We start from the raw sequence: 17,537 nt of genomic DNA, 5'->3' as shown, positions 1-17,537 counted from the left end.
GGATATTACTGATAATGGCTTTTCACCCTCTCAAGCGGCTCAGAGACAGGTAGTGCCCCGAAGGACTCTAATCGACAGACTTAACGGCCAGACAGCCGTGAAAGAGCAGATTCAGCCTTGCCGACGTTTGTCCAAGAATCAAGAGGACAGATTGGCTTTCTGGATACTCCGCCAGGAATCCTTGGGCTATGCTCCGTCCCACAATCAGATCCGCGCTTGCGTCATGGGCTTGTTGAGACAGCAGGGCGAACATTCCGAGTTAGGACGCAATTGGGTGACCAGATTTATCAACCGCCGCACAGACCTGAAGACCAAGATGGGCAGACGTCAAGAAGCCAAAAGGTTTGACTCTTTCACACCTAAGGCAGTTCATTGGTACTTTGATATCAGGGAGGGCCAGTATGGCTGGATCAAGCCTGAAAACACCGTCAACGTTGACGAAGGGGGTATTATGACTGGTTTCGGCAAGCATCTATCTGTATACCTTGTCAGTGATTGAAATTTGACCGACTAATCCTTTTTATTTAGGCTTAGATAGCCTGGTTGTTGGAAGCGCGGACCCAAAACGGAAGGCATTTCTCAAGGGACCACAAACTCGAAATTGGACTTCATTTATCGAAGCTGTCACTGCTGACGGCCGCGCCTTAATCCCCGGCATAATCTCCAAGGGGAAAGAACTCCAGAAACAGTGGTTTCTTGAGGAATTCAAGAAGATAGCAGACTGGTATTACATAACTTCACCTAACGGGTGGACTGACGACCACATTGGCGTTGAATGGCTTGAAAGAGTCTATCTGCCCCAGACCATGCCTGCCGACGACTCTGACGCGAGACTGATCATTTTAGATGGTCATGGGAGTATGCAACGGTATGTTCTTCGTTTCCTTCGGCTCAAGATCACTACTGAGCGACGGAAGGATGAATGGATGGCCACGTGTTTTTTGAACAACGTTTATTGTTGCTATCTGCCAGCACACTGCTCTCATGGGCTCCAGCCGTTGGACAATGGAGTATTCAATGCCTCCAAAGCCGCATATCGACGAGAGTTGGAAAAGTTCGCTTCGTTGACTGATTCCACTCCAATGGACAAGGTTAATTTCATCAGGGCCTACGCCAAGGCTCGTCGAGTTGGAATGACTGAGAAGAACATACTCTCTGGCTGGAGGGTTACTGGGAATTGGCCGATCTCACGTACCAAAGCGTTGCGGCACCCAGAAATCCAAGAAGATAGGCCAAAAGGCAGCCCAAGAGCGACTCCCGAACCCACGCCGTATTTTGACTCGGACGATACACCAAAGACGAGCCGTCAAATTCGTGATCTTGGGCTGAACAAAACACCAAAGACACGAAGGCGGTACAACGTAATAGCCAAGGGCTTTGAGGCTCAACAGCAGACGGTAGCGGCGCATACTGTGAGGATTGCTAGCCTAGAGGAAGAATTGGCTCGCCTGAAGAGAGGGAAGAAGAGGAAGGCGGTGCCGAATCCTAACAAACGTTTTATGACTCTTGGTGAGACTCTAGCTGGTGGAGAAGCCATACCAGAAGAGGAGACTGAAAATATGCCTGTTGTGGTGGAAGGTGGCTATTCAGGCGAGCAGGAGTCAGAATCGGAGGCTGGCTCGGTCATTGAGGTCAGAGAGGAAACCATACCCCATCAACCAACCACGCGATCAGGGCGGCTTATCAAAAGACCCAGGATTCAATAGATGTGTGCAATTATTATTTATAAGACGGACAATTTTGCGTATATCTATCATTTTGGTCAAGCTCTGTGTAAGTAAAGTTGCTGATTTTTGGTGGTGCTTTTTTTTTTTTTGCGTGGCGAAAGGGTGGGGTTGGCGAAAGGGTGGTTGTGCATGGTATTCCAACAACAGCAGCCCGACAGTTAAGGCGTCATTCATATCACTCATACAAGCAAGCTTCTAGACCCTTGTTGAAAAGAAGAAATAAAGAGCCTTTATCAAGTAAATCTAATCCACCGTGCTTGTATCAGGTCCGCGCTGGACAACAGTCTATCCCTTTCCTGGAGTAGCAGCCCCCCCTCCCTCTCCATTTTCTCGATGTACATCCTAGCCATATCCAAAACCTCGCCCTTGCTGATACTATCACTGCAAACCCTGCCTCCTCCGGTATCTCTGCCCCCGGTGTCATCGGATGCTTCAGTAGCGTGAGCCACTATAGATTTCCGGTCAAGGTCAGCAGGTAGCACGGTGAGCAGGCTCATGTACTGCATGTTCAGTCTCTCGCGATACTGCTTCTCGACCTGGTTGTGAGAATCTAGAGCACGTCGTCGCTGATGCGTACACTCTTTGGGTGATGATCGCAAAGATGCTTCCCGGGTTTTCTTTCGGGATCTCTTTTTAGGCTTCCTTGAGGCAGTCCGTAGTTGAAGACCACTGGTGTGTCCGCCTTCATTAATGTCGCTATTTGCCGGGTTGCCAAGCGGCTGTTCCGCGATCGCCGCTTTCGCGGACTTCTTTCTTTTATTTTCTTGGGGTTTCAGAGTGTAGGTAGATAATAAGTCTTTCCCTGTAGTTGTTGAAGGTGTTGCAGAAGGCGTACGACTGTCAGTTTTACCCCAGAAGTTGGGAATAGGTGGTATATCCCCTTTATCATTGAGGTTAGCCAATGTGCAGAATGACTCAAAAATGACTTACAGGAAGCATTAACGACCTCAAAATCGAAGATAAGCGGTATCGCAAACGGTGATATAGAAGAAATCGGTGTATTAATTGACCAGGGATCCGTCGAATCAGTCATAGAGGGTGATATCCAGAACTGATCGTGCCAGTCTCCAGGCGCTTCTATAAATGGAGGGGTCAGATTAGTAAATTCGCCATCAGTGCTATTCCGGAGTGGGGAATGGATCCCGGTGCTCGGGTATGCACTTCCATCAAAAATTTGATGAATGTCGGATATCGGAATCTTAAGCAAATAAGCATTAGTAGACTAAATACTAGCTAGTATGAATGCAGAATTTGGGGTTTCTCCTTGCATACACCTTTAAATACGACCCCTCTCGGAATAATCGCATATATCAGTTATCATGTTATCAAGGGGCTGGACGAGCGAGTATGTCGGACAGCTAGGAGCAGGGGCAGTCATATTGCCAATCCTCTCTAAACCCACCTATATCTGGACATCGATAACTGGAATGGAATTGCTACTAGAATAAATCAAGTCAGCTTACCTCGTCCATTTTGTTCTCAAGCCTACAGTCGTTGGCAGTAGTTGTGGCAAGGGACATATTGACTCAAAATACTAGTCTTCGAGGCTGAAAGCTGGTACAAAAAGTCTTGTGAATCTGGTGACGGCATTTGCAGGCAGCCAAATCTCAGTAAAGAAGCACCAGGAAAAGCCCTCCCATAATGTTGGCTTCGCTGACCTCTTAATCACTGGTGGGCGATCGCCGATCCAAGAGATTTTATCCACTACGCCCGAATTCTAATCCAGGGTAGGTTAGTCGGGTCTAGACCATCCATATGGGCTGTTACAGCATGACTAGTGGTGTTGCCATTCCACGCCTGGGCTGTAAAATCGACATGTTTGGCGGGCGAGTCGAGCTAGACCCTTCTTGGGCATTTCGACCACAAATACTCCGTATATGGACCTGCCTTCAAACGTCCTAGTTGCCCATTCTCAAATACTGGCTAAAGCTACCGCCGCGTAGGGGGGCTGGCACCCTCAATCAAAATGGCCAAGATCAAGGTGCTCTACGAGCGGCACAGCAGCGTTGCTGTTGGAGTGGAGAATGCGGAGTCTAGACCTTGGTTTGGAGGGACCACGAAATTATGACGCTATTACTACGTAGAAGTGGACGAAACAGGGCCAATCCCCGCTCGTTGATGTAATCCTGGTATCGAATCATCAGATTCTCAGGTCTAGACCCTTTAGTCCGCTGGTACCCTGTGTCAAGGCTCCAGCGGCACTTCATTTCGGTACTGACCGATCCTTAAAATAACCGTAATGAGCAGGGATTCTCAATCATCAAGCCATTCACTAATGTGCACTGACCTGTCGAGGATCACGACCAATGAGCGCAAGCCACGGAGAGTGAAATAAGGGTGCACGGCTACCGGATTCTTGAGGTTTGCAACCACTCTCTGGTCTCGACCCACATTACAACTCAGTATCGTCACATGTGGGAGACGGAGCAAGCCGCTGCAGAGAGTGGCGTCAAAAAGCCAGGCTTTAACTCACAACCTGGACGACGGGGGCAATGATACCCACATTGTGATGAGCAGGATACTGTACACACGCGATAAGAAATACACTGACGCTCGAGATGTTTGGCGACACTTGATCGCGCCACAGGGAATCGTCAATTTGTACGGAGGGCCCTTTCAAAAGTGTTATCCAAGCGCTAGTTCGAAAAAGGAAATCTGACGGCTGTGGCTGGGTTAAGTACATTAAGTACTTCCTGTAGTGCTTTATCCGCTAAAGGCTGCTAATTTTACAGCAGCCTGATCTCACTGTGTTACATTCTAATCCCCCTAGCACCCCTAAAACTATAGTGGATGTAGCAGCTAACTCATTGTGGCTGGATTCTACACCTTGTATCTTAGGTAACTAACAAGGATTGAGAGATGTGGCGCATTTAGCGCTTGGAAAAGACTTTTGAAAGGGCCCTCCGTAGTCTAACAGTTAACGGCAGGGGCCCATAAACACCCCCACTGAGAGCAGGGGCAGGGTCTGCGACCGTAGGCACTGGAAGAGGACACCGGCATCGATTGCAGGGTTACACCCGATGGCCACGTATCACTTTCTTCTGTCTAATACACCGTCCCGACGGGTACAACCCACCGGGTATATCCCGAGTTGAAGAATCTCCGTTGCAACTCCCTTCATGCCGCTCGGCATTCGTCGTAGTTCGGTGAGAGGATGGGGTATAACCCGCCCATTCTCGAGGCAATAGTAGCAGCCTGTACATTGGTAAGCGGTAACGCCGTTCAGTGCCGCTAGCGCTATTCAGATCTTGGTTGACCTTGGTTGACTTTTGGAATGGAGGTGATCGCAGATCCGCATCCACGTGACGGTTACGCACTTTGCAATGGCCCCATCGCAATGACTTCCAGGTAAATATCCACTACGGGGGTGGATCCACCTCCATAGCAACACGCGTATGGTCGTACTTACCATACCTCGAAGGCTACCTGTCACATTCAGTGATGGGGATCTATGTTAAAGCTCTTGTTTTTTTTATCTGCTTTGACGGTCCTAAGGCAGATCCCTGTTAATCCGCCATTTCATCCGTTGGTTATAGCTGAAGGCATTGAGCTCTGTCGCACTGAGCGTGCTAAAAGGATCAAAGCCAGGTAAACGATCATGAACAGCAGCAGTGTGTTGATTGATTGTTGTCTGAAGTGCGGGGTACTCTAGCCCACAGATGTTACTTGAAGCACGCCGCTGGATTACTAAGTACAGTTGTTTCCTGAGGCTCGTTGAGATCATGCCTGGCCTGCGACAATCTGCGATCCCTTAGCTCCATGGCACAGGATCCTGAAGATGGCCATCGAGGATGGGACTTTGGGTTGGCTGTGGAGGTGGGCTTAAGGAGCAAACTGGTATTGACTTGCGAACCGGCAGTGCCCCGCGCGAGGAGCGGAATAGGATCCAAGGGGATGCAAGGTAGAGAGGGTCTATGTAGGTAGACGCGCTGCGCCTCTACTAGTTATTTTCTCTGAAAATACAAATCAATGCTTGACAAGCAGCAGAGACGATGGAACATTTTCTATTCCGGTGTACGAAGTGGTCGGACAGGCAAAGATGGGAAACCTCTCATTCTTCCTGGGAGGAAAGGCGACATCGGACGGGGAAAAATGTGCACCTAACCTACAGGCGGTGCGGGCGGCGATTAAGTTCGCTATGGACACGAGGAGACTTGATGCAAACCAGACTGGTAACAGACTAACCAACCAGATACCAAATTAGCGGCCAAACGTGGCGATACTAACACCAAACAGGCTCAAGTTGGCAGACCAAGCTTCGGCTGCTGAGAATAGGATGCCGAACACTTGGAGAAAATTGGCCTTCAAGCCGGACTGTCACACAGAGTCAAGCGAGGCGGGACGGATCAGCGGACGAGGAAGAATATGGGGCTTCTGGGATGTGAACAACGAAACGTAGAACTGTAAATAGCCTAGCGCACCTGGCCCTATGAGGCTAGTCCTCCCGGGCGGAATAAATTTCATTCATTCATTAGCTCCATGGCTCGGGCCGTTGCTGTAGGCTTGGCCCAATTGTGGACACTACCCATCACTCCTCTGCCTGGCGTCCTCTGCCTGGCGTCCTCTACCCATTGACCGCAATCGCCAAGCAACATCTTCATCTATTAACTTCTATTGCTTATTCCCTGTTGACCCAATCATTCTCGCATAGCAAACTGAAATCCGTTTTTGCTCCAGCGCAAGAGGAAGGATGACAGGTAAGTGCTCGTCGCATCGCAACTGAGATTCTGCGTCTCGAGGTCGGGAGCAAAGCTGTTCACTTGCGCGGTATTGCAAATTCGGCTTGGCATTTTGTTGCCCCCCCACATGTAGACGGCGTTTACCGAGCCTTATCAAGCTGACTTAGGCTACAGGTTTAGCCAGGAACCAATCTATTCGTCATGTCTCAGCCACGACGCGAGTCTTACCGAAGAGCGTTCAGCTTTTAAAACCATTGACATCAGCTGAGCTACATGAATTTCTTTTTTTCATGTCGCTTAGCATGGTCGTATGACAATGTTTATATTAAGCTACAGCGGTCATAGACATTACTGACGTATCTATTGAGGCTTATAGTGGCACTTCTCGTTATCTAGAGTATACAATGTGCAGAAAGCAGTGCTATAAATCACTATGTCTATCTACATAATAGAGTAGGAATTCCCACATCTTAGCCGTGTCATTCTCCATCTACAGAGTTTGTTTACTCAATTTGCGGGTATGAGATCCATCGTTTACACTCCTCTGGATACTAGACAACATGGAGACCCAAACCTTCTTTGTGCCCCCCCAACATGGATGGATTACTTGATCTTCTTTGGGGCGAATTACCTTGCGCATGCTGTAACATTAATCGGTCGGCCAGGGGCGACAACGCTGGAAACCTTTGTGGATACTGCAAATGCGCTATTCATCCCTGGCTCCGGTGCACTTCGCGCGGTTAATTTGCTTGTCCACTGTGTCTCGATCTGTCATCAGTCATCTCTGGACTCGGCTGCCAAGGCAGGGGCACTCTGTATGGTTGTCAAGGAGAAACATCTGCCGCGTCTATTCGTAGGATTTTCAGGGGAGCAGATTTCCGAGACGGGCCGTGACTGGTTCTCATCCGCATTTCGCATCTCGGGGATGCCACACAGGATTCCTCTGAGTCGAGCCATTTTTGGAACTATTCATCTCCCCGAGGGAAAAGGATACACTTTGATTGAGGTACCACCTCAAGTCTTACTGAGAGTCGGCGGATCCCATACATCAACCAACAGAAGGCACCGAAGCCGCAGTGAAAACCAAGAGAGGTCTTCTACTCAAGATTTTCGTGTGCCTGCAACCCGGGATATACCGAGGATTCTAGCGAGCATTCTTCAAATCCTATGGGGAATCGTCACACTTTATAAAACAGGGGGAAATCAGATCCAACTCTATGGATACGGGGCCTTTGGCTTAACCGTCGCTCCGTACGCAATCATGAGCTTTCTCAATCTCGCCACACATTTGATGCATCCGAACTACTCAACTATGTATCTTGTTCATACTCAAGATATGGAAGCAGCTCATCATGCGGAAAACGTTCGAGGGCACTTTGCAGGTTGGGTCGCTCACGCGAATGTCCCAAGAGGCAACTCCATGAACGATATAGCTACTAGCATGGTCGAGTTAAATGATCACCCCATGCCTACTCGCACTTTTCTCGTCATTCACGGGCTCGGCTACCTCGCTATTGTTGTCACACCTATCATCATTGTCGGTGCATTGACCGGCTTTGAATCTGGGACTAATGTAATAATCCGGCGAAGTTGGATCCTCGGATGGCTTATAGTCGGCTCCGCTTCCTCACCATGGGTTAGCATTTTCAATGCTGCGAACCCGATAATTCGTCTTTTGGTCTGTTTCCCATTATGGATCCCTGCAATAGGCGGAATGGTGGTTGTCGGGCAAATGCTTAATGATTTTGGGATCTGTAAACGGTTGGATTAACGATAGGTAAGCGCGAATGATGTATATTGCAATTTTGGTTACTCAACGTACGTTTTTCCAGAGGGCACTAATATTGCCCCCTGCATTTGTACTGATTTGGTCATTCATAGATTGTCTATACGAAGTACTCCTTTGCGAGCCTACGTCAAATCTAAATTACGGCTGCATCAGAGAGTACCCACACCAGTCCAGCGTTCTAATAGTACGCACCATGATGCGAATATATCGCGGAGGTCACATAAAGTGAGGTTGTCATGTAGATGTAGAAAGATGGATGACGAGCTAAGACTACAATTGAGGACGGGAGCATAAGGTCTCCTTTCTCACGTGATGTTACATATAATGCCAGTCTTAAGCACCTGGCCCAAGACTGGTTCTTCACGTATCAGGTGGATAAGGTCAACTTCATCAGAGCCTACGCCAAGGCTCGTGAAGTAGGAATGACCAAGAAGGATATACTATCTGGCTGGAGAGTAACTGGCAATTGGCCAATCTCACGAGAAAAGGCGTTACGGCATCCAGAAATTCAAGAGGACAAGCCGCATGACAGTCCAAAGGGGACTCCAGAGAAGGCGTCTTATTTCGGCTCAGATGATACACCAAAGACCAGTCGTCACATTCGTGATCTTGGCCTAAACAAATCACCAAACACGCGGACGCGATATACCGTGATAGCCAAAGGCTTTGAGACTCAGCAACAGACGTTGGCGTCACATACCGTGGAAATTGCTAGTCTGAAGGAGGAACTAGCCCGTCTAAAGAGAGGGAAGAAGAGGAAGGCTATTCCTAATCCCAATAGGCGTTTCATGAGTCTCAGTGAAGCTCTAGCCGTCGGAGAGGGTATTCCTAAAAAAGGAAGCGAAAATATCGTTGTTGTGGTGGAATCTGATTCCTCGGAGGAGTCAGTCTCAGAGGCGGAGGCTGAATCAGTTATTGAGGTCAGGGAAGAATCTGCATCTCCTCAGCACACAACTCGGTCAAGGCGGTTAGTCAAAAGACCTAAAAGTCAATAGAGGCATCAATTCTCTATCTACGGGAGGCAACCGCTTGCGAATAACTTCTATTTTGGTTGAATTCCGTGAAGTTTAGAAAGTGCATTTTTGGTGGTGAGAGCCTCAATTTGGTTAGCCGAAGGGTGGTGGGGCATGGTAAGTACCAAAATCACGTCTTCTCGGAGGCATTTTGGTAGGACTTTTCGTGGTTGAAGATGAAGGGGTAATTCAGTCATGCTACGCGAAAGCGGGGTTGCGTGTCGGTGTTCGCAGACTTATTGCACATGATTGTATATTCAGCCTACGTTTTGACCTACCTAACGCCTACCTCATAGCCTACGATGCCTGCTTGACCTAGCCCGTCACCCTATACTTTAGGGTGTCGTTCCCTCGGTATGACCGGGGAATTAGATCCACCAGTTTTCTACCGTCCTCGACGTCTCTCCTCTAGGCATTACTTGTGTTTTTGCCCAGGCTGCTTCTCCATGGAGCTTAACCATGAAGATTCCCCTCCAGTTCCGCAGCCACTGACCAGAGATTGCTCGTGTTGAGACTTTCCCAGCCCGCTTCTTCAAGCTCTCTTTTCCTGGCCGCTCTCCTCGTCCTGGCTGCCGCTGGACATGTTGTAGTAGTGTCCAAAAACGCGAGTCTCAAAGTCCGTCTCGCCGCCAGTCTCCTTGCGAGCCTGGCGTCTGAAGTAGATGCGCTTCAGCAGCTTCCACGTTTCAATGCCCAGGAAGAAGACGACGGCCTCGACAAACACAATGCCCCATTCCCAAGAGATGGGAGCATGCTTGAAGACGACGGTGTTCAGGGTGGGAATATAGATGATGGGGAACATGGTGACGAAACCGGCCATGATGGCCCAGAAGAGAAACTGGTTGCGCCAGACATCGTGCATCCACTGAGTAAAGTACTTCTTGCTCTTGGGCGTCATCCAGAACAGGGAGCGACGCATGTTGACCATTTCCCAGGCCAGGAAGAGGGCGAACCAGGTGAGGCAGGCAAAAGTGGTCGCACGAGCACGGAAGATGACCTTGCAGCTCTCGCTGTAGTCGTTGTTGCAGTTCTCGCCAATGTCGGCTTTTCCGTTGCCGAATCCGTACAGAACGAGGACGAACGAGGATAGACAAAGAGCGGACATCCAGAGGCCATAAACGACCATGTCGATGAGCAACTCTGGGGTGAAGACACCTTGCTTCAACTGTGTAATCGGTTAGTCAGGGTTCCATAGACATCAACGGGGTCAACGTACGTTTTGGGGAGGTCGCTGCATGATGTCGGGCGCAGCAATCTCAAAGCCTAGTCCCATATCGGGCATGCCCGAGGTGATCATGATGATCCAGAGAATCTCGACCGGCGCCAAAGGAAACACGGAGATTCCGCTCGCATCCTTGAAGACAAGACCGATGAGCAAGGTGCAAGCCTGGGCAATGTTCTCGGCCAAGACATGGAGAATGAACTTTTGGATGTTATCGAACATGCGTCGGCCCTCTTCGACGGCGTTGAGGATAGATGCAAAGTTGTCATCAGTCAAGACAATGTCGGAAGCCTCCTTGGCGACATCAGAACCGGCGAGGCCCATAGCAATACCAACATCGGACTGCTTCAAGCTGGGGGAGTCGTTGACACCGTCACCAGTCATGGCGACGAAGCGCTTGCGGCGGTGGAGGGCGTTGATCATGCGGACCTTGGTCTGGGGAGCACATCGCGCGACGACAAGAGGCAGCAGCGGAATTTTATCGATTTCGTCATCCGAGAGTTTGTCAAAGTCGGGAGGCAGCCATGACAATCGTCTTGGCAATGTCGGCAGAGATCTGGGACATCCTGGTAGGCAGGATGCCAACCTCGATAGCGATGGCACGGGCAGTCTCGGGGTGGTCACCAGTGAGCATGTGAACGCTGACGCCGGCTTCGTGGCATTGGCGGACAGAGGACGCGGACTCAGGACGGGGAGGATCATACAGTCCAATAAGACCACGGAAGACGAGGTCCGATTCGAATTGGGCTCGATCCAACTCAGCTTCGTTGTCGACGACGTGGCGGATATCAGTGCGGCTCGCCAGGGCGAGGACTCGGAGTCCAAGGCGGGCAAGGGCTTCCATGTTCCGGAGGATGTCCTGTTCAACATCGGGAGTGAGGTCCTTGATCTCGTCGCCAACGGCATAGCGGGGGCAGGACGTGACGACTCGCTCGACGGCACCCTTGGTGAAGACCCATTGCTTCTGCGTCGCTGCCTGTTCGAAGACGACGGACATCTTCTTCACGTCGGAGTCGAAGGGGAACTCGGCCACCCCGTGCCATTGGGCCTTTTCTCCCGTGGTGAGACGGAGGCGGTTCCAGTCGAATCGAGTGGCGAAGACCTGCATGGCAATCTCGGTTGGGTCGCCGCGGCCGTGCCACTCGCCCTCGACCTGGTGAACAGTGGCGAGGTTGGCGAGGGAGGCAATGTCCAAGTACTGCTGGAGCGTCTCGTCCTTGGAGGCGACCTCCTCGGCGTTGATGGGGGTGCCTTCGGAGTCGTTGGCCTGAAAGTCGATATCCTTGGGCTGAGCCGACTGGAGACCAAGAGTTCCCAGAGTCGGGTTGAAGGGCTCGTTGGTGGAACCGACAGAATAGGTGCCACGGCCAGGGATCCATGCCTTCTTGACGATCATGGTGCCCTGGGTGAGGGTTCCGGTCTTGTCAGAGCAAATGTCTATAGCAGGTCAGTAAACAGTTCGACTGGTATGGAACGTGATGGGGATGGGGACATACTAGTGACTCCACCAAGAGCCTCGAGACTCTTGAGGTTGCGAACAATGACGTTTCGCTGGACCATGCGCTTAGTACCAGCAGCCATGGTGATGGTGAGTACAACAATCAAAGAAGCCGGAATCATAGACAGGCCAGTGGCGACAGCGTAGATGATGACCTCGCGCTTGGTTTTAAACTCATTGGCACCAAGGACGATGATGGCACAGACGATAGCAGTTCCGAGGAGAAGAAGAGCCAGCTTGGACAGCTTGCGCTGGAGAGGAGTACCGACGTTGACCCCGAGGAAACGACCAACGGCGTCAGAAAAGGTCAAGGTCCAAGCCTGCATCCAGCGAGCCGAAGAGGCAGTGCCGTCGTCGCGGCGCTTAGGCTCACGACGACGAGACGACTTTCCACGGAGAGCGACAGCAATCTGACCGATCTCGGTGTAGATACCAGTAGCAAAGACGATACCGCGAGCGCGACCCTTGGTGACGGTGGACGAGCTGTAGCAAACATTCAAGCGATCACCAGGGCCAGTGTCATCGGGGAAGATAGACCCGGTTTCCTTGCGAACGGGGAGGGACTCGCCCGTGAGGAGGGCCTCGTTGGTCTCAAAGTTAACAGCTTCAATCAGGCGAATATCAGCGGGAATGGTATCGCCCGTCTTGAGCTCGACCAAGTCACCGGGGACAATCTCGGCAGTCACGACAACCTCGTTGTTTCCGTCACGCACGGCGTGGGCGGTGGGAGAACTAAGGGAACGCAGCGAGTCCATGGTCTTGGCAGCTTGGAACTCCTGGAAGAAGCCGACGACGATGTTAAGGATGATGACAGCAGCAACGACGCCGCCTTCAATCCAGGACTGGATACCAAAGGACGCCCCCATGGCGAGGATGAGCACCTGTAAACCGGCAAATCAGCAAATCTCCCGTGGAGGCTCACCACCGAGGGTCGCCGACTAAAGCCGGCGGAATCTCGCTCGATGGGGCCTGGAATGGTGGACATCTCACTAGAGTCAAGGCATTGGCGATCTGGCCGATGAGGATCTTGATGAGTTGAACGCCCTCCTGCTCGCCGAACTCGTTGCGGCCGTGGTCCTCGAGGCGTTTCTTGGCCTCGACCATGGTGAGGCCATTGACGGTGTGGCCCTGGAGCTGCTCGGCGACCTGATCGGAGGTGAGGGCGTGGGCGGGTGCCGTCATGGGCGTGTTGGACTGGCCGGAGACATGGGGAGCCTCCGCGATCAACTGCTGGCGCATGGTGGGCGGGTGTGTTATCACCGTGAGGTGAGAGGATTAGTGAAGCGAGACAAAATAACGGAACTTTAAGTGGCTCTTTTACTATTCCTTTGCCTGGGTGTATGGAGGAGTCAAAGTGTGACTGTGCCAAGAGATGGTAATGGGAACTTGGAGAGAAAGGTGAAAAAGGTAAGGAAAGGCTGGAAGGACAAGAGGGCGGTGATATCTTTTTTATCATGCTCCAACGGTTGTTTCCTGCCAAGGATCTCCTCCAATGTGCTCTCTCCAAAGGTCCTCTTCTCAACCTACCCACCCTAAGGCTTCGCCCCCCACCGCCAAGAACGGCGTGCACATGAAGAAAGGGCACCAAGGATGGAGATGAGTGGAGGCGGAGCAACCTAAACTGTGGAGAAGCAAGGTCGGTCAGTGTAAAGAGGAAAAAGCGGTCCTCGGTTTGGGTGTGTTCCTGGAGGATGACGACCCAACGGTGATTCTGTGATACTCCGATGACAGTGACGCCCTCAATGTTCAGAGGCTCTCTTTTTACACCAGCTGTCGTGCCATTGACCAGCCTTTCTCTTGTCGTGTCCTCTCCTTCGGGCGATACTCGGTGCAAATGCCGGCATGAATCTCAAATCTCGCACATCCCTTTAATCCTTGTCAGACACCTAAAGATACAAGCTGAGTTGCCCAGCAATGATAAGCCATCCGCTAGGTCCTCTATAGATTTAAGGGTGTTAGGGATGTCACACTGCCAGCCAGGGCCTTCAGTCCACTATAAACTTAGCATGCCTTAGTGAACAGATAAACATGAGAAGTACTTAATGTACTTAGCCCAGGGCTAATGGCATAATTGCTTTTTCTTGGGACAAGACCCCGTGCTGCATGTCCGTGCGGCATTTTGGTTGCGTCACTGATACCGGGCTGGTATGTGGACATGGAAGGACTTATCGAGTACCCGGCGGTTTGCAGGGTCACATTCGATTAGGAGTGACAATCTTCAACCCTGCTCTGTCGGGCCAAGTCCTAACTTGTATCCAAACAGTAGTCTTCATCATTCCCTCCTCACGGCCCGGTTGCAGTGACCTCCGCAGTACTCCGTGGGAGTCCATTGGCCCCTCCTCCAACTTTTAGTGAATATTTTATGTTTTTCTTCCGATCGTCTCTTTTTTTTTTTTTTTTTTTTTTGAGCACATGTCATGGCAATCTTCTCTTCTAGTAGCCCACAAATCTAGCATTGCTCTCCGTCTAAGATTTCTCTCTCTTTTCCCTCATCTTTACCGCTTCTCTAAAACCCAAACAAGCCCTTCCCTCCGTCCACTTCGCAACAGCGTCTTCGCAAAGCACGGGGGCACTTGGGCAGGGGTTTTTTTCAACCGCCTAGGATCATCACCTTGGCGTATAGCCTTGGCAAACACTGTGTTGATTGTTGAGCGCCCTTGTAATTGCCACCCAAATCACGCCGGTCGTACGGTGCATCACGGTGCCTACCAATTCTCAGTATTCTCGCCAAGTCTCTCTAGCCCCAGTAGTGGCAAAATCTGACGACCACCTCCATCCGTGCCACACCCAAATCATTGGTGCCCTGCACCCGTGGATATCTCTTGGCGGCTGAGCATTCCTTGGCACCGCCGGCTTCAGTGAGAGGGGCGACTTTTCCCCATTTTATGAGTCATCAATGTTGGAAAGGTCTCCTGGGATCACGTATCATCCTGTCGCTAGATTTTTATTTCACCCTTGATTCCTATCTTCCTGCTGATTAAATACACTGACCTTCTCCCGAATGGTTACCAACAAGGAGTTGAACGACAACCGAGGCAGGGAGAGCGTCGAAGTTGGGCTGGGAAACGTCGGCCTCACTACGGTAAGACCACACAGAGAAGAAAACAAATTCTTTTGCTTACAAGCGGGGGAATTGATAAGGCATAATCGAAAGTTCCATGGGCTTTTTTACAGAGCTATTCAATGACAATCTGTAGAAGAGTCTGGTAGCCCCAGTGAGTGCTTGCTCAACAAGTTGGCTTCGCCGGTGAGGTCTTCACCCGGCCCAGCGCAACGCCCTCTCTCAAACCCAACAAACTCCAACCCTAAGCTCAGAGCAGCATCGCTGGACTCGAATGCTCACAAGAGTAGCGTCGACGACACCTTTGACTGTTGGGATATGTCATCGGTTGATGTACACAATCGACAAACAGTGTTAGGAGCTTCGTCTCCTCCACAACCCAAGACGCACTTCCTCAGGACCATTACCGCAAGCCCAGCAGTCAGCCGGAATCCAAGTCCAGGCTCACCGCGTATTTGCAACGCTTGCAGACGCACTGATTGATTATACTGGAGTTGAGACTAGTATACGTACGGCGCAACCACGCCGGAGTTTCTCGGCGAATTGCTCATCAATCCAGATCGGCGACAGCTCTGCGACTCAACAAGCTTCTCAATGCCGCTCGCAGCAGTTGAAGCGATAATTTCATGTAGAATGGCCCCTCCGCGACCGGCTCTCCTAACAATCCAAGAAACGGCACACGGGATGGATCGGCAAGCTCGGTAGCGGCCAATGCGCCGCCTCCGGATATCTGAATCCAGTATGTGAGAAACCGATCAGTATTAATAACAGGTTCGCCGAGGATCTTACTTAGCCTTTGCGAACCTCCTCTTCTGGACGTCTCAATAAACTCGGTGAAGATGTATTGATATTTAGACCCTGGTCCTCTGATCCTACTATACACAATTTACCCGCCATCCAAGCCGCCAGGTCCGGCCCAAACAGCCAGCCGAGTTATAAACTCCGTTACTCCTTACCAGAGAGGTACTTTACCTTCGAGCGAGCATCAAAGTAATCTACAACCCCACTCCAGTGCTCAGAATTCGCAACTTGACGAAAGGAAATGATAACAGAGTTACTCATCTAGCTCTGATGGGCCTGTTGATGGCCCAGACTGATTGTTATTGAGCGCTCTCGGCGCTGTCCTCGATATACGCTCGTCGGGCAGCATGATGGCGCGGTCGAGCGTGTAAGGCAGGCCGCGATGGCGTCCCCGAATCATCATGAAGCAGATGACAACCTTGCCGAAAGTTCCAAACATGCCGCAGAGTGAGGTGCTAACGGTCGGGTAGCCGAGACTAAGGCCGACATTTCCGCTAAAGAGAAGTACTAGTTAGGATTTTGCTCTAAATTTATAATTTGGTCAGGGTCCGGAGGCACATACTAAGCAGAAGTGACTTCGAAAAGCACTGAAAAGACGGAGAAGGCCTAGCGGTTGTTAGATGCCCGCATCCTGGCGCAAGTGGCAGCGACGTCCTTACCGGCTCATTGACATCCGCAATCTTATCAGATTCGGCGATGCATACACAAAAGGCACCGAGGAAGATATACCAGAGATCAAAACTCAGCTGATTCTTCATGTGCGTCCTTAGGTATGCCGCGCCATTTTTCTCATTTAGTGAATCTTCGTCTTCCCAAATTCCTAGCGACTTTTCCTCATACGTATTCGATGCGCGGATACTGAGGGCAATAGGGAAGATAGCAATGTACATCATGACCAACAGGCTGAATTGTACGGCTGGGCTTACGTTGGCCAAGTTGAAGGTGGAGGTACCTGTATGGCGTGAAGAGGCGGCCTGGAAGATAGCTGCTAGGATCCGTGGGCCAAGGGGAAGTGCGGCTACTTCTGGGTTGTCCAGATCCAGGACGATGATGAGTAATGTGTCGACGAAGTTCAGAGCGAAGATAATACCAAAGAGGATCCAGGTTGGCTGGCTTGGGAAGAGTAGTGTGTAGCATCGGCGCGGGTGGTTAAGAAGGAAGGCGAGCGGTTCCTGGCTAGACGCGTGCTTAGGTAGGTATCATCGCCAGACTTCAGGTACTTAGCCGCCCCCCAGATGTTATCATTGTCCGCCAGAAACTCGTTCCAGTGCTTCTTCTTTTGTTGTCTGATAGCGTCATGACACTGCTTTGAGGCCCCTTTCGCTGTCTCCTCCAGTTCCATCCTGGTCCATGATGCCCGTCTCGCGGACCGAGCACGGTTCCTCCAGTACGTGTACATTCGACGAAGCTGTGTCAGGTCTGTCGTCGAGATGCCTCAAGCTAATGGGGCATTGGCTCGGTGGCCAGTCGCGGTGCTGCTTCCTGGGCACCAGACCTGCGTATTTGGATACGATATGGTATCGATATCAACTCTGCTATCTGGATATATCGATATAACTCTCTGCCTCTTAAATGGATATCCAGATTGATATCCACCTAAATACCGCTCTCTGATTGGCTGAAAAGATCTTATCAATTGATTAGATGATGAAAAGACCCAGCAAATTTGGCTAGATGAATATAATGCCGCGCCAATCCCTGAATCCTTGCTGGTGCCTCTAGATGTGTGTCAGACAATTGGCTTCCA

At 50.8% G+C, this 17,537-nt stretch overlaps 4 protein-coding genes across 4 annotated transcripts; 1 reads left to right on the top strand and 3 right to left on the bottom strand.

Moving 5' to 3' along the window:
- Positions 1-1,933: 1,933 nt before the first annotated feature.
- Positions 1,934-3,656, bottom strand: BGZ61DRAFT_463150 (uncharacterized protein). The gene is made up of 3 exons (XM_046247387.1): positions 3,191-3,656; positions 2,658-2,925; positions 1,934-2,607 (listed from the first exon to the last, which is right to left on the bottom strand). The coding sequence occupies exons 1-3, from the start codon at positions 3,245-3,247 to the stop codon at positions 1,961-1,963; spliced, it is 972 nt and encodes a 323-aa protein (XP_046096564.1). The 5' UTR covers positions 3,248-3,656; the 3' UTR covers positions 1,934-1,960.
- A 3,270-nt stretch (positions 3,657-6,926) lies between these two features.
- On the top strand, positions 6,927-8,177 carry BGZ61DRAFT_368544 (uncharacterized protein; the record flags this gene model as incomplete). The annotated part of the gene is made up of 2 exons (XM_046241900.1): positions 6,927-7,808; positions 7,857-8,177. The coding sequence occupies 2 exons, from the start codon at positions 6,927-6,929 to the stop codon at positions 8,175-8,177; spliced, it is 1,203 nt and encodes a 400-aa protein (XP_046096563.1).
- Positions 8,178-9,444: 1,267 nt separating this feature from the next.
- On the bottom strand, positions 9,445-13,167 carry BGZ61DRAFT_562935 (uncharacterized protein; the record flags this gene model as incomplete). Its single annotated transcript, XM_046255867.1, has 5 exons — positions 9,445-10,373; positions 10,425-10,865; positions 10,960-11,867; positions 11,927-12,809; positions 12,919-13,167. The coding sequence occupies 5 exons, from the start codon at positions 13,165-13,167 to the stop codon at positions 9,741-9,743; spliced, it is 3,114 nt and encodes a 1,037-aa protein (XP_046096562.1). The 3' UTR covers positions 9,445-9,740.
- A 2,876-nt stretch (positions 13,168-16,043) lies between these two features.
- On the bottom strand, positions 16,044-16,983 carry BGZ61DRAFT_368253 (cation transporter; the record flags this gene model as incomplete). Its single annotated transcript, XM_046241874.1, has 3 exons — positions 16,044-16,284; positions 16,353-16,396; positions 16,450-16,983. Coding segments are annotated over 3 exons (819 nt in total), but the record flags the coding sequence as incomplete, so codon positions are not given.
- Between the last annotated feature and the right edge of the window lie 554 nt (positions 16,984-17,537).

Source organism: Ilyonectria robusta, assembly GCF_021365365.1.
Source record: "Ilyonectria robusta strain PMI_751 chromosome Unknown BGZ61scaffold_34, whole genome shotgun sequence".
Taxonomy (NCBI): Eukaryota; Fungi; Ascomycota; class Sordariomycetes; order Hypocreales; family Nectriaceae; genus Ilyonectria; species Ilyonectria robusta.
This window is presented reverse-complemented; position numbering and strand designations above follow the sequence as displayed.